Here is a 22,088-nt window from a genome sequence, read left to right on the forward strand (position 1 = left end):
TTTTGTAGTTTTAGGGAAGCCGCAATGGTGCCTGATTATAAACGGCAAACTTTGAAAGATTCACGGTTCCGTTAGGCAGCATTTGTACAGATAAAAAGCTATTTTAGAATATGAATTTGAATATAGATTATTTTTCATCACTAATATTTTAAATTTAAAAAATGTCATATAGTTTTTGCCTCAATATATAAACAGGCTTAGGCGAATACTCTAGCATCTGACAGTGCCGAACGGAAGACACCCAAACGACTCTTCATTTCAAAAGCTGCTAATTACATCGTAGTTCTTGGTTCCCTTAGTTTATGTACCGCTAATTGTTATGGCCAAAATAATTCAGTTTATCCACTTCTAGTGGATTTCAGAATAAGCTAGGTTTGTTGCAGGACATAAACAAAAAAGATGCGTTTTCAGGCAAAGCGTTGCGGGGTGCAGTTCAGCCCTCCATCTGTAGTTTTAATGTACGTCAACACGGAAACCAAACACAAGCGAAAAAGAGTAATACCTGTGCGGAACTTCTCGAAATATTCTGGTAAGACATTAGTTATAATGTCATGCCCTCATACCTTTGAGTCTCATGTAATTAGCTTCATGGTAACCTTTGTTTATATGTATCCAACCCACTCCTGTTTACTGTATAGATACAATTATGTAATTGCGGAATGTTACTGGAATCCCAGCAACTTTTGAACACAAGTTGACCCCTATAAATAGTAATGGTTTCCATGAGGAAGCAGATACAACTGCCACTATCAGACCATTTGCCCATTCTATTTCTGAGGGTCATACTATTTGGAACTTTTTGTCTGTTAATTCATGTAGAGCCCACATCCCCAATATTGTAGAATTAATACCACGCGCATTTAAGCTGTCGCTGGAGGCCGTTTTTAAACTGACACGAAAAATAAAAACATACAGAACTCTGTGCGGCCTTTAAGAAAGTACTATGATATGCACGCAAAGCTGTTGGACATAGTGGCTGCTTATAATAAAGTTGACAGGATAATCAGAGTTTAAGAACATGGGTTGGGGGCCCTCTCTGTCATTTCCAGATTGCAGCATAGCTGCTGAAAGGCTGAAGAACCATCCGAGGCACAGGGAATACCTGGAAGGAGTGTCTCAGAGTCAGCTGGAGAAACTTCACATCGTCCTGCGAGATCACATGCAGGGCTTTAGTCTGGAGCACAGCCTCGCCTCGTTCCGCCTGGACCCCGATGAAGACCTGAACAAGCTGGAGGACGAGGAATTGGCTCGCAAGAAGGGACAAATGGACAAACTGTTTGAGCGGAACAGAAGGTGCAAAGATGATCCAGACTTTATTTATGACGTGGAAGTGGATTTCACCAAGACCACTCAAGAAAAGTGCAGCTGGGATGAGGAGTCGGATGATGGTTTTTGAAATCCTCAAGAACGCAGACTGTAAACTTACTGTGAAGTAACAGCAGCATCTGACACAGTTCATGTTGACAACAAAATGCACGTTAATCAGAAGAAGAAGAACGCTGAGTGGCTTTTTCCATGACGGGGCTCGACACACAGCAAAAGACTGTCCAAACACTCTAACCTGCGGTCACTTCAAAACATTTTCTGTTAACATTTCAAACTACAATCAAAGAAATGGAGCACGATTGATAGTGGAAATTTATTTGTTATAAAATACTGAATTTTACAAAACACATAGACTTTGGTTTTTGAATTGGTGGCTTATAAAATTTGAGAGTATTCACAGTAAAATATGAAAGATCCTAAAATCCTATTAAATTAATTCCGAGTGTACGCCAGTAACTAAACAACACAACAAATATATCTTTGGAAAAATGTGTCTACAAAATATTGTGTCATACAAAAGATATATTTTTCCATATATGGTTTGAAGTGAAGAACCAGTGTGTCCCCTAAAACTGCACCAAGCTGGTGGACCAGTCGCCAGTCAAAGCTGTCAGTGTGGGGCAAACACTGGATGTGCTGTGGCAAAGTTTTGAAAGAGAGACAACGTCTTCAAACTAAGCCTGCAGTATCAAACCTCTTCAGGGGAAAATTTTATTCAAAGTGCTTAAATACCTCATTTAGCTGAAAGGAGAGACACCGACTGACCTTTAGTACCACAATACATTCAAAAATGTCATAGGCCTTTGTTGAAATTTGATACAGGATGAGTTTACCTCTTGTTGCCAGTTTGGTTTAAGCAAATCAAAACACTTTTATTTTTTACACCAGTATGAACTGCAGTCTCTAAAGCAGTGCTGATGTAAGCTCCAAGGAGGTAGTAACGCATAAACAAACAAACTGACACATAATTCCTTTTATCATAACCATTTCAGTAAGGATTTAGGTGTTTAAATTGTAAATTCTCAGCAGGCTGCGTTGATTTGATTAAAAAAATAGTCATTTATAAAATTGACATTTCAAGTGTGCTAAAACCACAACCCGGGATTTCCGAGCTCATTAGTCATAACAATATATACAGCTTATTACTTGAGAGCAGGGACTTTCTCACCAGAGACAGGGCACATAAATAAGAGAAAGGGAAGAATTTGTCTTAAAGCTGCTGGACACAGATGGTTGTGCTAATATCCAAACGCAGACATAGCAAAGCCGGAACGGAAGATTAATGGTGCCACAGTTATGATATTACACCAGATCTGGATTAGACCTTTAAAGAAAGCCTTATATGACCAGCCATTTCAGTGGAGAATTTTAAGAACAAATATATATACACTACACTATTTAACAACACCAAAAATACAGACGTTAGTACAGCATTTCTGACTATAAATCTCACTTTTTCTTCTTGTCTTGAGTGCACCTCGGACAAAACCTGCCAAATCAATGAGAAGAGGAGATAATATACGTTTAGTCACCGATGCCAACTGTTAGGTCTCTCGATCAATGTGATTAATGGTTGAATTTATTTTATATACAGAGCAGATAAAAAGTCTTACCATTTTCCTTTTGGCTTTGTGGCAAGATCAACACAAGCAAAGTGAAACCACTCAATGGGACACTGAAAGCAAGAACAGAAAGATAAACAAATGTCAAGACAATGGATCTTCAATCTTGGACCTGAGGAAGTTTGACAATTTAGCAAATAAATAAACAAATAATTATGATGGTAATAATAAATTTGAACCTACATCTGGGTTATCGCAGCCAATCATCTCTCCATATGACACCTGATGACACAGGCAGTACGTAGGTTCATTGGGATCGACTGGCATGTCCAAAACGTCCGATGGTTGCATAGGCAGGAGAGCGTCACTCAAATCCGGACTAAAACATACACACAGAAGGAATAAGTGGGCTGACATCTGGTAAAAACCTCAGCCTGACTGAACCACCGGCTCAAAGTTACCTGTTCTTAATCTTTTTCTTCCGGGGAGAATCTTCATCGGAGCCTTTCCTTCCTCGTCCTCTGGATCCACGCTTCTCTTTCGGTCCCCGCGATTCGCTCTCTAGGGAAATGGTTTGCATCATTAACAATCAAAATGTATTACCCAGTGTCTCATGACAAAAGCCTTTCAATCCCTCAACTTACTTTTCACTCCTCTTCCATCCGTGCTTTCATAGCCGCTCAGTTCCAGTTTCTCCTTCAGCTCGTTCTCAAACCGAGCCAGATCTGCGTCCAGCCTGCGGATATGTTTGTCCACCTGCATCAAAGGGATGATACAACTTGAATAAACATGGTTCAAGTTGCAAGTTTTAGGAGTTTTCAATTCAGTTAAAAAAAATTATATAAAAAAAAAAAAGACTTAAAATGGATTTGTAAATGTGACAATAAAACACTGAATGATACAGAAAACTTTTAAAAGTCACAGGAAAAAAATACTGACAAATGGCCATCTATTAGCAGGTCCGTTTCAGACTGACCATTTCATATGTCTGCATTGCAAGCTGGACCTTGTCGTCGCTGAACTCTTTGCACTTGCTGTAGGCATTTTGAATCTTCTGCAGGTGTTCCACTCTCTGTTCTGAGGCCAGGTTCTTCACATTCGCTATGTACTCCTCAGCCAGTTTGTCAATCTCTCCTTTCTTCTCTGCACAACAACACGATTATTGCAGCACCCAACAAACACGACTTATGTCTCAATAATTGTAAGGCTGTTTAGGCAGCTCCGAAAGTACTGACCTTTAATGACAGAAATCATAAATGTATCATAAAAAGCAGATCATAGATATAATTTCACAGTATACTGACACGTGTAAACATGGTAAACGCAGATCTAAAGTTGTGTGTTAAGAGGCTGTTAAATGACAAGGTTAAGGGATGGAAGAAACACCTTCAGTCCTATTGTCCAGGTCCCGCATCAAAGTGAAGTTCCTCTGTAGCTCACATGGTAGGTTTTCAATACCTACAGAAGAAATGAACACAAGAACACATTCATTCTTGAAACTTGACTTCATTTCTCAACCTGTTTTGGACCGAGCTGTCCCTGCTGGCTGTGATGTTCAGCCATGCTCATGTGGTAAGGTGATGAGTTTACAGACCCAATTTAAAAGCTCATAAATTGACTGGGGCTATTACTGTACTGGACCCACATGTTCCAAAGGGTCACACACTGTGCACAACACGGGCCCACGTTAGTGCACCACAGTTTGAGCGCTCTCAGTAACATTAGCTATGACGCACATCCCCGCCCCGGCGCGAAACTGTTACGGGAAACGCGGTCTCGAACAAGTTGCACATGTTTTAATGCAATAACAAACTGTACAAAAAATGCTAATAATTAAAAAACAAACAAAAAAACAACTGTAATCAAAGCTTTTGCTTTCATTATTTTACTCCACTTGCTGGTTTCGTAGTTACGAGACGTATCAGAGACACCAGCACACCACAAGTGGTTAACTCCGTGTACTGTATCAGACGAGACGTCCACTAACGCTTCAACCTATCAGTGAATACTGCGCCCAACCTGGAGACTTCACCTTTCTCTTACTTTATTCCATTAAAAAAAAAAATCTCACGATTCTAATCAGTTAGCTAGCAAGCTAGTGACCTAACACTTTGCTATTTGCTAACGTACCTGCAAACAATCTCTAATGCGAAAAGTCTTTGATATATTCAAACTAAACACCAAACAAACTCAAGTTTTTCGTAATGGAAACACCAGCACAGCGTATTCACATATACTCACTGTCTAGATAATGTTCCAAATATATTGCCGTCGCCATTTCTGGGTTATCTCTTCAGCCTCTACTCTCGTTAGCTCAACGTTTAGCCGCACGGGGAGCCGTCGGTTTGTTTTGTATCACCGGGTCGCCCGTCGGTCTGTTGATTGAAGACGCTAGTTTCCAAGTACAGTCACGCGCACTACTGGTACGCTAAATTCAAATCCCATGCAACGGTTCAGCTTGCGCGAGCTCGGATTTGCGTGCGCTGCAGATGTTCTGGTGCTGCTTAATCGAATGTAACTTAACTTAGTTTCATTTAAAAAGCATTTGACCTAATTTATCGGAAAAGCATTTGTCTCAGAACTCCAATGCAACCAGCTAAATAATGTTTATACCACTCACAAATGGATATCTATCAGACAACTACGTGTACTCCCATCCCTGAAAATATGAAAGTCTCACGTGAAAGCACAGGAAAGAAGCGAGCATTAACAAGCGCGCCTTGGCTGCGTTTGCTAGCACTTTCCTGCACTGTCAGCTGATAGGTTACGTCATTCAAAACAAACCCGTCCCTCTCCACAGAGACTGAACGTTGGTGAGGATGCTCCCTTGGCGGGGCTAACGGGAACCATCGACCTCGGTCTACCAGCTGTGCTCCGGTCAACTGTCGGGTCTTTTTGGTCTGAGGAAGACATCCTGTTTTTGTGCAACTCACTTCTGCGTGTCCCGTATCTTAAGAAACAATTTGATATTGTTATTTCCATACCAGGAATCAAGTAAGTACCTAAACTACTAATCACCTTCGTACATTTACTCACATTATCCTCCATGATCCTGTTCGCTATAAGGCGAAGCGTTACTGTTGTGCCAACTATGAACATGGAAAACTCAGGCTAACAGGTCGGCTCGCTGGCGACAGCTAGCTATCTTTTATTAAACGTTAACGTGTCCACCAGGAAATAAGTAGCTGGAAAGATAAAGTTGTATTGTTTTGTTTATTCCAACTATTTCGAGGTTGTTGTGCTTCCATAACCACTTTCTCACATTACAGTCGAATTTAGTAAGACGTGCAGATGACCTGCTCCCCTGGCCTGCCGTTAGTTGAGACGAGTTATTTCATTAATGCACAATGAGAATCGACATATCAGTGGAGTGCTTGGACATAATTAATAAAAAAGAACGGGACTGGAGCAATGCCATATAATCCTAGCAATCTTTTTTGTCTTTCTGTTAATGATCTTATCCGTGGGTATAACATTAAATGTTCTGATCAGCTATCTTACTGTCTCTACCTTTGTTTTAAGATATCCAATAAATTCAGCTATCATCAGCAAACAGGATTATTTCTGTTTGAAGACATCCTTGCGGTCATGCTAAATGTAACAGCAGTCACAAGGTTTTGGGTTGCATTTGCCACACCCTGTATGTCACCAGCCGCTCAGTTATGACAGACAGTGTTTAAAACAAACATTTGTGTGTTCCTTTTTTTTTTAGGTGTTGCTTCCAAGATGGCTATGGTAAAGAGTGGCTGGCTCCACAGACAAAGTGAGTCGCTGCATCTTGTCTAATCACAAATCACCAATTAAGCATTGTCAATGATCCCAAATTGTTTAAAAAGTAACAACATCCTGTGACAATGAGGAGGAATTGACTGCAACATGTTTCCATGTAAGGCACCATACTGCGCCGCTGGAAAAGGAACTGGTTTGACTTGTGGGCTGACGGACGACTCGTGTTCTACAAGGACCAACAGCGGCGTGACATGGAGGACGACATCCACATGAGGGTCAACTGCATTAACATCCGCAGCTCTGCTGCATGCCAGGGTACTGACAGGGTCACATGTTCGTGCTTATGTGGTGACATCGCATTTGGAGTGTGATTTTCCCCAACCTTTTTGCTTTTGTTTGAAATGTATCGCCTCCCTTCTTGTCCTGCTGCGTTGCCTCTTAGAGCTGAACCCACCGGAGGGGAAGACACGTGATGCCTTGCTCCAGATAGTGTGCAGAGAAGGACGGGTCATCAGCCTGTGTGCAGACAGCGCAGATGATGCTCTGTAAGACGGGTCCTTATGTCAGATTGATTGATAAGTTCTGGTTTTTGTGGTGAAGATGAACATTTAAAGTGTCGGTAGTCTGTGTTTATTTCATGACGTTGTAGCTTCCATTTTTCGTTGCAGCGCGTGGACCATGGCCCTTCAGGATGCCAGAATTAATGCGGTGAGCTACGTTTAGAACTTACCGTGCATAGGATTCTGCTTACAGTCCGTCGTTATTGTCTCACAAAATGAAAAATGTCAGACAAAAAGTAAACTCAGACTTTTAAACATTTTATTTCCGACATGTTAGACAGGCTTCGCACACGAGGCTTTAAGTTAGACCTACTTCTCTTACATATATCTGGCTGTTTGAGACTTTCGTATTCTCTTCCTCAAACCTCTGTAACTTTGGCACAGTATAAGGAACTATCTGCTGTTTTCATTCGTTTCGATGTCACTCATTTTGGGTTTCTTATTATTTATAGGTGGTCGCTGCTCCTCAGATGAGCTTCGCACAGGAGGTCATGGCATCTGCTCCTCCCCCCTACTCAGAATATGCTCACCCACAGGTAAAAGGAGTAAACAACAAACTTGTATAACTAAAATAAATATCAATTTCATTAAGGTTTTAGCCATGCTTTTGTACTGAATGTCATGCTGATTTATATCTACAATTAGACTCTAGTTTGACATGATGCTTCCTGTGAAAATTAGAGTGAGAAATAAACAGGAAAAAGTATTGGTGCCTCAGGAAGTATCATTTGGAAGTGGCGGGCATGCTGCTATCTAGTGGTGGTGTGATGGAAGTGTTCGAAAGCTCCTCCGTCTGATATTCAGGGAATGTAACTCTTAAGAGTTTCTTTCTGTATTTTTCACCAGGTTTATGTCCCAGACCCTTATGGAGACTACACTGCACCTCCCCCACATGCCACACAGGTTGTATACTCTGCTAATGGGCAGCCCTACGCTGTTGCTGATCCATATCCGTACCAAGGTGAGTACCTGCATGTTACGCAGCGTACGTGCAGAAGCGTTCCTCTGCTGCTCGTGACTACAGCCTCACAGTGAGAGAATCCGCAGTAGCTCCGTTTCTCATTGTGTCGTGCAGGTGGATACGCCGCTCCTGGAGTGAACCACGTCATAATCCGGGAGCAGCACCGTGATGACGGAGGAGACGTGGCCTGGGGCATGCTCGCTGGAGCGGCGACCGGCTTGGCGCTCGGCTCTCTCTTCTCGGTCTTCTAGTGACGCGAGTTTTGCACATTCGTTAGGTCGCAGTTCCCGTGTATCCCCAGCACATGGCCTCTCCTCTGTGCAGTCACATGATTTTGGATGAAAAGTGTGGCTGTTGGGCTACATCGATGAAACATGATTGTGATTGGCAGTGAACTGCTCAGTAAATACTATTAGCACTTTTCTCACATCGTTGGTGGTTCCCAACCCCATTTGTGTTGTCTTGATATAAATATTCTTTACCAAAATCACAACTATTACTCAATAATATTTATTAAACCTGAAAGGAAACACGCTACTTCATTGTTGTGCACACTCCAGGTCCTCCAAGTCAAGTTTGTTTCAGTTTCATGAAGCACAGTCGGCCTTTGTAGTTTCAAAATGATCTTTGTAATCGAGACTACTTGTTTTTGTCGTTTGCGTGTGTTTGTGTTATTTTCCTTTACTTTATCTTTCTGTTAACTTTTACTGTGTTTCGGTTTTGAACCTGCAGTGTCTCTGGCATGTTATTGGCGGTGGAGGCAGCTATAGACGAGTGTTGCTCAGGCACAGTCAACTCTCTCCTTGTAGCATTCTGAGGGAGCTGTGAGGTAGAATCAAGTTTTAATGTCGTCTTTAGCAAAAAATAAAACTGGCATTGACCTGCAGCAGAAAGGAAAGGAACGTCACTTTTTTTGCATGAATTTTGCCTTTTAATTCGTCTCCCATCGGCAGCTGTTACATTGTACCTTTAGTTTGAATCGATGTTAAATTTAAGGACATTTCAATCCGTGTGGATTATTTATTTTTTCTCTCTCTCTCAAAGCCTCGAGTATTAATGGCGGCTTTATTCCAAATTGTAACTTGAGCTCCAAGAAAAATAAGTTCAGTTTACATTTCAAACGGATACCTTAATTGTACCAAGTCATTAAACTTCAACAGATTTTAGACGCTCACACAGATTTATCCAGAAGTAATTTTCTATGTCTTAAATTTGTTCTTGCTTCTTGAATGTACTAATTAAATTATTTATCCTGCATTAAAAGCCAAAATGTATTTTAACAAATAAATATATTCCAAGTTGATAAGCACTGTCATTTTCTTCATGCATCGTTTTGTTTATTCGACCCTGAGACTTGTGCACAGAGCGAGACGAGAGGAAAAGTGCAAACGACTTTCAGTTTTATTGGTGTAACATCTGCAAACTCCAAAATTCTTAAACATACTTCAAACCCAAAGGCACACTGATTTATACATTTATAAGAGCAGCGCTGCAGTTAAGCCCGTTTCAGCTTTACAGCCTGCCTACAGCAATATGATGGCACACAGGGAGTGTAAATATTTAACTGGAAAGTGATCTGAATTTAGAGATGCTCCCAAAAGCATCGCGACACAGTTAAATGAATTTAATTTCAGCAACCTAACCGAAACCCCAGAAGACTTGCAGGTGTTAAAGCTCTATGTATTGAAATAAAATAACCAGGAAACAGCTGATTACATGTTTATAAAAGAGCAAAAATGCACTAAATTGACTGTATAAACTCCCATTCAAATAAAAAAAAGAAAGTTGACCATGAAACTAGCTATCTCAGGCCCCGTATCGTCCCCCTGACATTAGGTGGTGAGCATAGTGTTGGAAAGAAGGACAGATCAACCCAACTGTTCTAACGGTGATGCGTTTCATTAAGAATCTACTCTCTGTACATGTAAATCGAACACTTTGGTTCCTGAGATGAAAGCAGAAAGTCCAAGGAAAAACCCTTAAAAAAAATAAGCCTCGGCGAATCGATAGATGAAAAAGTAAACAGAACTTTGAGCTCCAATAATCTCTCGTTAATGTCCGCCATTTAAAAAAAAGTCGGGGACCAAAACATCAGTCACGTGATGGAAATAATTGCTGATCGTAGTCCTGTGGATGAGTAGAGACTGAGGACTTTTAGCCCTCTTGACCAAAGTCTTCGGTGAACTTCTTCAGCTTGTCCAGGTCCTGCTCGTTGACTGTGGGCTTGGTGTTGCTTAGCGACCTCAGCATGTCCCCCTGTACAGACAATATCAGGCAGGTCACAACAGATGCCCATCAGTATGTTTATCAGTAGCACTCATCGTCGAATGTCTCTTCTTACCATGGACACAACTGGCTCTAAAAGTTTCTCCCCAGGAACCTCCATCCACGTCATCTCTACGGCGTTGGGGTCTCCTGGTGAGCACGGCGTCAGCAGGTCTTCCACCACAACGCCAGGATTGTTCCACGATGACCCTCGAACCTGGAGTTAAAACGCGTGGGTGGACAAAGTCAGAGGAGGCGATCGAAACGACTCTGAAAACAGATTGCCGACTCCCCAGCCTGGGTGAACACACACTGTATCACCGCTTTACACCCGGATTTGGCAAAAATGCTTCGCTGTCAGCTGGTAGACGTGTCCAGCTTTAGTAATTGATGTATATGCCGTAGTTCATTTACAGTTTTGTCTCCGTTGACCTGGTGAATTAAAGTCTGTCTCCTTTTGGCTCTCATCCTTGAGCTGCTGAACGCTCGGTTACTTTTTGAAACTTTTTTTTTTTTTTAAATGAGAAGTGTGCATGAGCTTGGAGTAAAGCTCGGTAATGATATGATTTAGACTATAGTTTCTAAATTGTGTTAAAACATTGAGAAACATGTTGAACTGAATTGTGGCGTTGCTCTTTTAACAGTTCATTTCTCTGCTGTTGTGAGACCGGTTGGATTGATTACATTAATTGAATTCCAATTGGCTTGAATTGGACTTTATTATCTAAGTGCCTTGAGATGACATTTGTTGTATTTGGCACTATATAAATAAAAATGAATTGAAATTGAATTGAACAACACAGTCCGGCTGGATTCCCAAAGAAGTTTGCTCGCTGTTAAAAAAAACCAAACAGGACAGGTTGGCTGTGAAGAACTTTTTTTTCGGTGCTTTTACCCTTTTGAAGTGAGTGGCTGACTGAACCCTCCTGACAGGCTGCATGAGGGCGTCCCTGACGATTACACTGACGTCTGCTCCAGAGTAACCCTCTGTCTTCTTGCCCAGAGTGACGAAGTCTGCTTCTGTCAGGTCGTTGGGGGTGGAGCCCAGGTGCAGTTTGAACATGAAGGAGCGGGCGTGGTCCTCTGGCAGAGGAATGTAGATTCGCTTTTCAAACCTGTGACAGACGAGAGGTTCAGTTAGCCATTTTTGAGGTATTTAACCTTGATTGTTAGCCTAAAAAAAACCCCAAAACACTCTGGATGATGATGATGATGAGAGACGGTTGAGCAGGTATTAAGTAAGTTAAGCAAACCTTCTCCTGATAGCAGAGTCCAATGTCCATGGTATATTTGTTGCTCCTAGCACTAGGATCCCCTCATTGTCATTTCCGACACCTGAGAGGAGGAAAGAGCTGCGACATTTAATCAAGTCGTCGATAAATTTAAAAGGAAGCTTTTCTGGCAGAAGCTTCTCCAAGGTGACAGTTTGCTGTCTTTCTTTGTCATCTCACACACTAAACAGAACCAGACTTCAAGACTGCGGGATGAAATTCTAAAAAGGCCGCTTCAGTATTTGGGAGCGTGGGAAATTGGAGCTTTTGTATTTCATCTCGCTCACCCTGCATCTGGACGAGGAACTCCGTCTTGATTCTGCGAGCGGCTTCGCTTTCGTTCTCGCTCCTGGAGCCGCAAAGAGAGTCGATCTCGTCGATGAAAATGATCGACGGCCTGTGTTCTCGGGCTAAGGTGAACAGGTTCTTCACCAGCCTGGAGACGGACAGAGGCAGAGAGGAATCAGATGCTTTTTGTTTGGTCGCCAGCTTCCAGCTTGTTCTTTACCATTTAAATAAAAGCCTTACTTTTCACTTTCCCCCAACCACTTTGACACCAGGTCAGAGGAGGAGACGGAGAAGAAGGTGGAGTTGTTTGCTTCTGTGGCCACCGCCTTGGCTAGGTAGGATTTGCCTGTTCCGGGAGGGCCAAACAGAAGGATCCCCCGCCAAGGAGTTCGCTTACCTGACCAAACAGAAACAGAATCAGAAAAATGAATGATAACAACATCCGTATGTTCACACCTGTATCTCATTTTCAACTACCTGTGAACAGATGAGGGAATTTGATGGGCAGGATAACGGCTTCTTTTAAAGCTTCTTTGGCTCCCTCGAGTCCGGCTACATCGTTCCACTTAATGTTCGGCTTTTCCATAACAATGGCCCCTGGAGGAAGGACGAGTGTGACAAGCTGTTTTACACGTCGAAAAATGTCTCCTTTTAAGAAAATGCCATTGAATCCTTCAACCGTTCATGTCACCTGACAGCTGATTTTTGAGTTTCTTCTTCTCTTGGTCTTCCCCTTCATCACTTTCACTTCTGGAACAAAACAGAGAACGGCAGCGCAGCTATTCATTTACGTTTGAATGAAAAACAGATTTTACTGCCCCACATGCTTCTTAATTCTCTCGTTGATCTGCACATTATTTGAAATGTTTCCTTTAAATAACACAAAAATTACAGGACAAAAGACAACATTAATCAAGTGGTTCAACTTTGCCGTTTTTCATGTGCCAATCGGTCGAATGAAGACCGTGAGCGGTGGTGACCAAACATGGGGAAACCAACTAATTCACTCTCACCCTTTATCACCAGACTGGGACTCTTTGACAGGCTTGGCCGGCTGCTCCTTTTTTTTCAGATATTCCTTCAGCTTCTCGGCTCTGTCCAGGTAGTCGGCACACTTGGCCCTGATGCTCTGCTTGGCTCGTTCGCCCTGCGTCTCATCTGCGGCAACAACACCGGGACATTTAGAGCGTGCGGCAGGGGGTTTTGAATAAAAATCACAGAAAGGCTGTAAAACTCAGTCAGTACAGGTCCCTCACACTTGACAACATGAAGGAAGTACTGCACAGCGTGCTGGTAGCATCTGAGAGCCTCTTCGTAGTTTTTGGCTTTGTCTTCCTCCGCCGCCTTGCTGGCCAGATCTATAGCTTTCTGAGAACAAACGATATGAAAGAAAATAAAGTCTCAAGGAGCTGTTTAATGAAAAAAGTTGTGCAATGTAGCTGCAAAGATGCCTTTACATGCCTAAGAAGTAGATCGTTTTCAAAAGACTCTACTTGGTATTCCTGTATTGTTACAGCTACTATTTGCAGTTGAATAGAGTGTAAATAACTCGTACAAGATTGCGTCCTGATTTTATTCAAATTTTAAACACAGTTCAAACTTTCTGAGAAATGGGACGGAATCACATATCAAACTATGAATCTAACGGGGTCCCACATGTTGTCAGAGCAGGGGCATCCATCTCTTGAAGAGTCATCTCAGAACCCTTGGACATGCCTAACCTGCACTTACTTCCACTTAAGCACTCACCGTGCACAGCTTTTCCTGTTCTGCTTGTACTCCATTAAACAGACATTCGAAAAGAAATGATCTCTTAATGTACACAGCGGGGTTTCTTACTGCACTGCCACTTAAATGCTGCTCCACAATTGTAAGTCACTTTGGATTAAAAGTAAATGCAATTAAATGTAAATGTTATGACTGGAGCATAAGAAGTAACAGTCATTATATGATCATACATTGTGGGAATTTGGTGAAGTGATTCCCAAGCTGGGCTCTGAGCTGCTTTAAAAGGACTGTCGGTGTTATTCTATAAGCTCATCATGTGGTGGGTGTTGTTATTTACATGGCCAAATGCAGTAAGTATGTGTAACCGTTTAAAATGTCGTAAAATCGGAGAAATAAGTAGTCACAACTGGGAATACCTAAAAGGAAAAGGGGACTTTAAATGTTACTTAAGTGCAGTTCACGAGTTATTAGTTAACCAGTACCCATTAAAAGCCAATATCACTGATTATTAACCGTGCCACGCCATTTAAAGTGTAAACTGAGGTTAAGTGCTTTTCGTTGCTCAATTTGCCACTTAAATCAATCAAAAGTAGTCTTAGTTTGCTTATCAAAAGCCAAGCTACAAAGTGTCCTGTGGTGACAAAGTCTTGTTGTGTAACCAGGTAAGTTGACTTAGTAAAAGTTTTGTCACTCACCTGTAAATTACCGCCCGCCATTAGTTGCTGTTATGTCGGACAACCTTCGGTGGCAACGTTCAGATAAAACTAATAAACCCGATGACTGCCTTCCCCCCCACCTCCGTTAACCGCTACATAAGTTTTAATATCCAACAACAACGCAAAACATCCCAAATTGTCTGTCTCTCTTCCGCATCAAAAACGCGAGTATCACTTCCGCGGTGGTCACGTGACGTGACTGTCATCGCTTCTGGCTGATTTTGCTTTGGAAAAAAGATGCAGCCTGTTGGGGTTGTGACATAACACAGAGGCGAAGGAATACTCACAATTATGCAAATGAAACAGAGTAATTACATTGAATCACAGTCACAGCACAGGTGAGTTTCAAGTGTATATTTATATTGACCGCCAGCGAAACAATTTCATTTGACAAATAAATAATACTTTATCGAAAATATGTCAAGTTAGGTTATTGTTTATTAATGTATCTTCACATGTTCCCCACTGCAAAAGTTATTAAAAACAATATTACATCTTCTTACCATAATAAACTTGTACACTAACACTCCATTTATACACATTCATTAAAAAGGCAAATAAATAGTGCGCAAAATATCTAAATGCACGTAGTGGAGAACAACAGCGTGGAGAAGATGATGGCAGGCAGATATACGTTGTGTTACACTATATTTAATCCAGGGTTGTTCGGAATATGACGTCTTCGTTTCAGCCACGATCGGAAGCATAATTTGTGTACAGTATGTGTTGCAGTTGAGCCGTTTTGACACTGTGGTTGTATATTTATTTCTCTTCACTACGCCTGATCTATGTGGGACAGGCAGAAATGAAGGTGGTCATCAACTGTCTCCGTTGACGATTTTCAGACGTAAAACGTTTAGGATGCGGTCGCTCTTTGTGAGATCTGCAGGGAGTTCATTGCTCTGCAAAATAAATCAGAAAAACCTTTATAAACGGAGACAATCTACTCAGACTCAAACTTTTGAGAAGAACTAAGTAACCTACCCTGTTGGGAAGTGCAGGATCCGCGTTGGCCCCGAGCAGCAGCAGAACAGCTCGAATATTTCCACTCATGACAGCAGCATGAAGGGCTGTAGAGCCATTCTGGAGGAAAATTACAACTTATATTAAGGATTTAGTATTTTAATGGTGTAAAAGAAGTGTTACTTTATGGTATAAAAAGTGTTATTGTTTAACAATGTAATAATCTAAAAAAAAAAGGTGGTTGGGTTCACATATTAGCGAGAAGGGACAAAAATAACAGCAGCACGTCTTACCTTGAGAAGGCCAAGTGAAGGAGAAAATTTAAGGAGCTCCTCGATGACACCATTGTTTCCTTTCAAGGCTGCCTTGAATAACGCCGTCGTTCCATCCTTTAAAGACAGCAGACAAACCCCAGAATGACGTGTTAACCGCTTTCAGCTACATTTACGGCTCTCAACTACATCATGTGTCTCCTCAGCAAGTTGTAAATTTAGTCCACCCCCCAAAAAAAATAAAAAACATAATTTCACACCAAAAGTCTTCCTGTATTCACAGGAACTGAATTGAGGATTTGACTGAAGATGACAGCCTTTTAGTCTGGTAACACCAAGGCCGCTCAGCAAGACTGAATGGCATTAATCAATAATAAAATTGCCATTATTTACACTTTGATTAACTTTACTAGTTCAAAAAGATCGACGTACCTGTCTGTCAGCATCCCGATCTGCTCCACGTAAGAGTAGCACCTTCACCACCTCACTGTGACCCATCTGAGCTGCCATCCACAGGGGCATAGTGCCATCCTGGAGAAAGCACGGATGAGAAGGGAGTTACAGAGACATAGGACACAAAGCTTGAGTTATACTTCCATTTTGTTCAAAAGCCTCAGTTTCCACTGCCCACCGTGCTCTGAGTTTTTTTCCCCCCACTCCATGTAAGGTCTCACTTGCACTCTTTACTTTAGCCGTCTCACTGTGACCTCGTCTTCTGGAGGTTTGGCAAGAGAATTAGAGCCAACAAGGACGTCACCTTGATAAACCTACTCTTCTCTTTTTTAAAGGGATGTCTTCTCTTTTTTTTAATTGGGGTTGTTTGTAGTATTTATGAGTAGTCAGTGTACTCAGTAGTGGGTGGGAACCCATACATTTGCATTACATTGTATTTTCCTGATTCTCGAAAAACTTTGCGATATATTTGAATTGAAACACAGCCAATGTAAAACAGGAGTAGCTTTTACTGAAGTCACGGCAATTCCTAAAGGAGGAGCGGGGGGGATCACATAGGCAGGCACAATTCACTGTATGACTGATGGTGATACAAATACAGTTTTCTACATTTTCCATTTTTGCTTCACAGAAGAATTATCTTTGAACAAAGCAAAATCTTCACACATGACCCAATCACAGTTACTAGAGTGTGTGCGGTTGTCGCGGACCTTTCGGCGTAGTTTGAATAACTGGGCACTGTATTTATCTCACGTGGAAGCAAAAACAAGCTGAAAGTGATATCTGTTTCCTTTAGTGGAAATGTGTAAAGTACTTATGAGTATTCAGTGACTCACGCTGACTTCTTCCCTGCAGTAGACAGCAGTCAGGGCGCTCCAAGTTTGGAGAATCCAGGAGGATTTCTGACCTGTGAGCTAAGCTAACAGCTTCTCAGTATAACTCAAGCCCAATATATATAGTGTGTATATATATATACACTATATATATATATATATATATATATATATATATATTCACAATATACAGTAAACTTCACATCGTGATTTTTTTTTTGCATTAGGCAGCTGTTTAATTTCTCACTAATTTCTCAACCAAAAAAGTTGCTGTTTCTGTCATTGGGAGTCATTGAATACACAGCTAACGTATCCAGCCACTACTGCCCATGCGGCCAAATGTTTTCATCAAGTTCATCAAGAGTAGTGTCAACTTGTTGTTCAGCTTACTGATGGAAATTGCTATTGCAAAGATCTAAAAGACGATAAGTGTTTGGCTTTTCCAGATTTTACTTTAAAAAAAAGAAATACACAGAGGGAGCAGACGACAAGAGCGTATAGGCATTTGAAGACCTGTGTCCTTTAAAGGACATTACCTCTCTGGCTTGGTTAACCTTGGCACCAGATGACAGCAGCTGACGAATCACAGTCACATGACCCTCTTGGGCAGCGAGGAAAAGAGGGGTGGCCCCATCCTGAAAGAAATTAGTGTTGTTTGGCACTTAGACAGCTAAAAATAGTCAGAAAAGCCTCCAACTAGGGGGAAATTGCATTAAAAACATACAATCTATTTATAAATGCACTAAGGTAGAGTCAGTTTGTTGTTAGAAGCCTAAAGAGACACTGCCAAAGGTGATTCATGCCTGACTCAGCAGTCTGCAGAAACCTGAGAGGCTGGATTCCTGCTGCATTGTGAGCAACTAACCATTATGTTCCTGACAGGCAAGAAGGCCTAACACAGAGCCATGAGGGCGTATTGACAGTGAGGAGAGCGGCCTAACTGCAGGCTGCGGATGTGGAAGCAAAGGGTCTCACATTCAGCTGGTCATGAACATTGGCTCCATTCTTCAACAGGATGTCCACTACCTTGGACTGACCATACTGAGAGGCCACAGTGAGAGCTGTGCCGCCATCCTGTCACCAAAGATGAGAGGGCACACAACAATGACAACTATTAGAAAGTATTCAGCTGGAGAACAGAAAGATAAATATCTGAAAGTCACCGCTGTTAGCTGTATAGATAATGCATTTAAAGAGATGTATAGCTCAGCAGCATATTTTGTGCGTCATTGCCTCGATTTTTCCCCGCGTGGTGCATTCTGAGGTCTGAGCAGTATCTGAAAGCTGTGAAACACGTCACCGCAGCATACCTTTGTCTGGAATTCAGTGGAGGCACCGAACTCAAAAAGGAGCTTTATGACGTCATGGTGCCCCTGCTGGGAGGCGAAGAACAAAGCCGTAGAACCTGTCTGGAGAGGATGATAAAAAAAAGACACTCCCGTTTACCAGTGACTTCCATCCTGATGCTAAACGCAACCTTTTCGTGTTTCTACATATCGAAAGCGAGCAATAGAAAAAATCATTTCTATCCAAGTTGATAGAAGCAAAACTGAATTTTTCAGTTTCTTTTTTAAAATCTGTACATGTTTTATTTAATGCCATTGTTTAGCAAAAGAACATTAGCATTACAGACACTTTTATCTTAAAAGAACCATCTGACAGGCTATGTAGCTACATTGTTAGCTACAGCCTTGCCTATTGACAGAAAATAAGCTTGTTTAGTAGTTGTAAAACAGTTATGCTGGGGATGGGTGACAGGCTATCTCTTGGACAGTAGAAAAGTTCTTCATGGGCAGCCATTAGCTTACCTTAGGCTAGAAAAAAAGGGGGAAAGCTAGCTTGCTGCTGCCTGTATGCAAGATAAATTCACTGGTCAACGATATGGGCTTACTTATTACCAGATTCACATTTGTTTTATCCTGGCAAAAACCAAAGTGTAAAAATATTTTATATTTATATTTATTTTGTGGGTTTTAAGCGGTTATACCAGACAAACTGCCTGGGTTGCAGTGACCTCCTGGAGTCTCCAGATGCAGTTTGAAGAGATGGAATTTTCATCATGTTATTTTACCTCTCTCTGGTAGTTGATGTCTGCTCCTTGCATGATAAGCTCTTTGACACACTCATAATGGCCGGTATAAGATGCCACCATCAGCGCTGTTGTTCCAAACTGAAAAGAAACATGGAGATGATGAGCCAGAAGCCTGTTTTCTCCCTACTTTTAACTCAAAAGAGGTATAAATGTAGTCACAAATTAACTAAATTGTGCAGGTTTTACAGCATGACGTAAACCCACCCAACCTTACCACGATGGAGAAAAATAAAACATATGGATATAAAAGTGTGATGGCCATGGACATATCACTGAATGGGTCACCCAGACAGACACAGGCACAACTACTATCAAGAGACAAAGAATAAATACCACAAGGAGACATACAATGGCTACAAAGAGATGAGAAATGTCCAATACGTCCCAAAGTAACTCAAATCAGACACAATTGACCTCAAGGAGCTAAAGAATGGTTACAAGGAAATGCAAATGAAAAAGAATGTGACAAAAGGTATGCATACCTGACAATATGAGACACTAAACAGCCATCACAAAATGCAAAATGGTCACAAAGAGATGCAGAAATGCACAAAAAGACACAAATTGAGCTGAGATGCAAAGCTATAAAAATTGTGATGGCTGAGAAGTAAATCCATACAAATGACTCACCGTGAGCAAAATAACAAAGATGTGGATAATGAGGCAGAGACTCAACAAAGTGTAGCAAAATTATACAAAATGTCACACAGTTGGAGACGCAACAACCAGAATTTCTACCAGAATTTTGGTGGAGGTAACCCGTCCCAATTCCTCCTCTTGGTGCTATGTTTTTTCATTTTTGGGGGTGAGGCAGGTGTGCCTTTTCTTTTGGAGTTCAAAGAGTAATGGTCATTTTAGCCTTCCAAATGCCCCCTAGCAATCCAGCTGAAGAGCAAGATTAACACGACTACTCCTTGATCTCTAAAAGAAACAGGGTGCTTTACTTCGGCAAAATGGAGGGGTGAGAACCAGTGCAGGACTTTTTCCTCTGTGGAAAGAATCAGGACTTTTACATTTATGTGCCATGGGAGAGTTGTTCCATACTCTGTTCATGATGAGGACACACACACACAAACACATGCATCACAGAGGTAAGGTTGAGACTCTGTGTCCCTACCACAAGTGGGTTATGGTTAAAGCGTGCAGCTGAGCAGCCAGGACATGCAGCGTCCGTACACTGTCTCTGCAGTCCGCGTCCACCCGCCCGCTGTTGAGCAGCAGCTGAAGCAGAGCCAAGTTTCCCTTCCTCGCTGCCCAAAACACAGCATTAGCCAGGGGTGTTTCCTTCTGGGTAAATACACACAACAAACACCGAAACCACCATTATAGCATTACACATGCAGCCAGCAGAAAGTAAGGGCAGCAGTGTGTGTCCAGGTGTACCCGCTAAGTGCAGGGGTTACAAGGAATGTTGTGTAGGAATGACAGGTGAGTCACCAATACAGAGTGCAAAATGATCAATAAGCAGGCTACCAACCCCCCTTACTCTCTCTCTCACACACACACACACACACACACACACACAGGCACAGAGAAAATAACATTCACTCCAATATTCAGTAATAAGTTAATAATTCTTCATCCTAAAGTTTAACTATCTTTCTCCACAACATCAGGAATACATATCATTTAAGTAGATACACACACACACACAGAACAGACCAACTCCTGCACCCCACAAAGATCAATGTGTGAATGAACTGTAAGACACCTTATAATACCCACCCGTGCGCGCATGCAACCGCAAGCTAGACTGTACATTTGCATTAACGTCAGATAACAGACAGCCTAATGGCAGCTCTCCTCTTTCCTTTCGATGCTTAAAGCTAAACGCTTCACGTCATTATTGAAACTCTGACAATGAATTAGTCTAGACTTTAAGAGGAAGCAGGTGTGATGTTTCGCCTAATGGAGGCCCTCTCAGGCTGCGTGCCGTCAGGGATGGATGATAAAAGCTGGCTTTACCTTGAAAGACATCATGCAGACCTCATTCGTGACTCATGATTCTCGTTCCTGCGCACTCAGTCATTAGACGCGATGCTGAGCGCCACCTGCCCCTTTTGCCGCACTGTGTTTGGGTGTTGCCGGGGGCCCGTCCGCGGACATAATAACAGACAGGACTTGTCAGCTCGGCGCATCCTCTGCAGCGACTCCTGCGCGGGGCCTCAGTCACGGCCGCCAGGGGGCGCTGCTGAACACAAATACACATCTCCTGTTGTTAAGCAGACAAACTGTGCCGAGAAAAAAAACAACAAAAAAACAAAAACATATTTTGTCAAAACAAGTAGCGGACAAAAATTTCGGATCATGAACCAAAGGTGACAAAAATTAGAAAATGAATAAAACTACTATGGCTTTATGACATTTTCATGAATAAAAAACAACATTCTTCATCAACAAGGTTTGCTCGTTTCAGCAATTATTTGCATCCATAACTACTCTGAAGAATCACCGAACCTTTTTTCCAATGATAGAAGATAAAAGTACCCAAAGTTTCAAAGCACACCTGTGGATTTATTGGAGGGGTAATGACTACCATCTGCCCTGGTGCCAGGGTAACAAGTGACTGGGGTCAACCAACATCTTTGGCCGTTTGTCTACATACCTTTACATTTATCTGGTGGATAGCCAAAATTCAATTAGCAAATTACTTTTGCTCAACTGTAATTACGTATGATTTTGAGTTAATCATATTTGACCATTTATACTGTGATAGAATAATAATGTACTAATACATTTATTTGACGGCAATAATTATTTCATAATTTTTATCTTAAAGCAAGGTTTTGCATCAAAACACATTATTGGTCTGTTAAAGATAAAACAAGGTAGGTAAAGCTGATCCAATATTTTACAAATAAGCAAAGTCTGGAGAAATTAAAACAACTAAAGCTAACTAATAAGGAGGGTTACATTTAAGCAAAAGCAGTATTAAAGTATTAATCTATATTTACTGTGCATTTATTTTTTTATTTTTCTCTGCAAAGTTTCATCAGTTCCTCTCTAAATTAAAATTGCATTGTCTAACAGTGACATTCTACTAACTCTGATGCATCAGTATCAACAGTC

General features: G+C 41.6%; 5 protein-coding genes across 8 annotated transcripts; 2 read left to right on the forward strand and 3 right to left on the reverse strand.

The window, feature by feature from the left end:
* The first annotated feature begins 228 nt into the window (after positions 1 to 228).
* On the forward strand, positions 229 to 1,759 carry cep19 (centrosomal protein 19). The gene is made up of 2 exons (XM_075484647.1): positions 229 to 529; positions 1,050 to 1,759. Exons 1-2 carry the CDS (start codon positions 400 to 402, stop codon positions 1,394 to 1,396), a joined length of 477 nt encoding a protein of 158 aa, XP_075340762.1. The 5' UTR covers positions 229 to 399; the 3' UTR covers positions 1,397 to 1,759.
* ing5a (inhibitor of growth family, member 5a) lies at positions 1,621 to 5,588 on the reverse strand. Its single transcript, XM_075484645.1, has 8 exons — positions 5,130 to 5,588; positions 4,275 to 4,346; positions 3,865 to 4,031; positions 3,533 to 3,644; positions 3,350 to 3,449; positions 3,132 to 3,267; positions 2,940 to 3,001; positions 1,621 to 2,815 (listed from the first exon to the last, which is right to left on the reverse strand). Exons 1-8 carry the CDS (start codon positions 5,164 to 5,166, stop codon positions 2,776 to 2,778), a joined length of 726 nt encoding a protein of 241 aa, XP_075340760.1. The 5' UTR covers positions 5,167 to 5,588; the 3' UTR covers positions 1,621 to 2,775.
* A 79-nt stretch (positions 5,589 to 5,667) lies between these two features.
* On the forward strand, positions 5,668 to 9,444 carry plekhb2 (pleckstrin homology domain containing, family B (evectins) member 2). The gene is made up of 8 exons (XM_075484646.1): positions 5,668 to 5,882; positions 6,601 to 6,651; positions 6,780 to 6,932; positions 7,060 to 7,162; positions 7,286 to 7,325; positions 7,630 to 7,713; positions 8,024 to 8,138; positions 8,253 to 9,444. The coding sequence occupies exons 2-8, from the start codon at positions 6,615 to 6,617 to the stop codon at positions 8,387 to 8,389; spliced, it is 669 nt and encodes a 222-aa protein (XP_075340761.1). The 5' UTR covers positions 5,668 to 5,882; positions 6,601 to 6,614; the 3' UTR covers positions 8,390 to 9,444.
* A 77-nt stretch (positions 9,445 to 9,521) lies between these two features.
* LOC142400058 (vacuolar protein sorting-associated protein 4B-like) lies at positions 9,522 to 14,598 on the reverse strand. The gene is made up of 11 exons (XM_075484644.1): positions 14,386 to 14,598; positions 13,219 to 13,330; positions 12,976 to 13,120; positions 12,654 to 12,712; positions 12,440 to 12,559; positions 12,203 to 12,359; positions 11,962 to 12,110; positions 11,657 to 11,738; positions 11,299 to 11,518; positions 10,480 to 10,620; positions 9,522 to 10,394 (listed from the first exon to the last, which is right to left on the reverse strand). Exons 1-11 carry the CDS (start codon positions 14,404 to 14,406, stop codon positions 10,293 to 10,295), a joined length of 1,308 nt encoding a protein of 435 aa, XP_075340759.1. The 5' UTR covers positions 14,407 to 14,598; the 3' UTR covers positions 9,522 to 10,292.
* Positions 14,599 to 14,826: 228 nt separating this feature from the next.
* On the reverse strand, positions 14,827 to 21,169 carry ankrd29 (ankyrin repeat domain 29). Of its 4 annotated transcripts, none has more exons than XM_075486188.1 (10): positions 20,985 to 21,169; positions 20,196 to 20,303; positions 18,999 to 19,097; positions 18,238 to 18,336; positions 17,903 to 18,001; positions 17,464 to 17,562; positions 16,074 to 16,172; positions 15,663 to 15,758; positions 15,391 to 15,489; positions 14,827 to 15,308 (listed from the first exon to the last, which is right to left on the reverse strand). In XM_075486188.1, the coding sequence occupies exons 1-10, from the start codon at positions 20,997 to 20,999 to the stop codon at positions 15,225 to 15,227; spliced, it is 897 nt and encodes a 298-aa protein (XP_075342303.1). In that variant the 5' UTR covers positions 21,000 to 21,169; the 3' UTR covers positions 14,827 to 15,224. The 4 variants fall into 4 exon arrangements, with proteins under 4 accessions (XP_075342303.1, XP_075342302.1, XP_075342304.1 ...); XM_075486187.1 differs by having other exon boundaries at positions 20,196 to 20,306; XM_075486189.1 differs by lacking the exon at positions 20,196 to 20,303.
* Between the last annotated feature and the right edge of the window lie 919 nt (positions 21,170 to 22,088).

The sequence above is a fragment of the Odontesthes bonariensis genome, chromosome 15 (assembly GCF_027942865.1).
Source record: "Odontesthes bonariensis isolate fOdoBon6 chromosome 15, fOdoBon6.hap1, whole genome shotgun sequence".
Lineage (NCBI taxonomy): Eukaryota > Metazoa > Chordata > Actinopteri > Atheriniformes > Atherinopsidae > Odontesthes > Odontesthes bonariensis.

Coding starts and splice junctions, on each gene's coding strand:
- cep19 (XM_075484647.1), top strand. CDS start 400: ATGCGTTTTCAGGCAAAGCGTTGCGGGGTGCAGTTCAGCCCTCCATCT. Junction 530..1,049: donor GAACTTCTCGAAATATTCTG/GTAAGACATTAG, acceptor TGTCATTTCCAG/ATTGCAGCATAGCTGCTGAA.
- ing5a (XM_075484645.1), bottom strand. CDS start 5,166: ATGGCGACGGCAATATATTTGGAACATTATCTAGACA. Junction 3,268..3,349: donor AAGAAAAAGATTAAGAACAG/GTAACTTTGAGC, acceptor TGTATGTTTTAG/TCCGGATTTGAGTGACGCTC. Junction 3,002..3,131: donor TTGGCTGCGATAACCCAGAT/GTAGGTTCAAAT, acceptor TCTTGCTTTCAG/TGTCCCATTGAGTGGTTTCA.
- plekhb2 (XM_075484646.1), top strand. CDS start 6,615: ATGGCTATGGTAAAGAGTGGCTGGCTCCACAGACAAA. Junction 6,652..6,779: donor TGGCTGGCTCCACAGACAAA/GTGAGTCGCTGC, acceptor TTTCCATGTAAG/GCACCATACTGCGCCGCTGG. Junction 8,139..8,252: donor TGATCCATATCCGTACCAAG/GTGAGTACCTGC, acceptor TGTGTCGTGCAG/GTGGATACGCCGCTCCTGGA.
- LOC142400058 (XM_075484644.1), bottom strand. CDS start 14,406: ATGGCGGGCGGTAATTTACAG. Junction 13,331..14,385: donor TGGCGGGCGGTAATTTACAG/GTGAGTGACAAA, acceptor GTTTGTTCTCAG/AAAGCTATAGATCTGGCCAG. Junction 11,739..11,961: donor GTTCCTCGTCCAGATGCAGG/GTGAGCGAGATG, acceptor TCCTCCTCTCAG/GTGTCGGAAATGACAATGAG.
- ankrd29 (XM_075486187.1), bottom strand. Junction 18,002..18,237: donor CCACTGAATTCCAGACAAAG/GTATGCTGCGGT, acceptor CTTTGGTGACAG/GATGGCGGCACAGCTCTCAC. Junction 15,759..16,073: donor ATCGGGATGCTGACAGACAG/GTACGTCGATCT, acceptor CTGTCTTTAAAG/GATGGAACGACGGCGTTATT.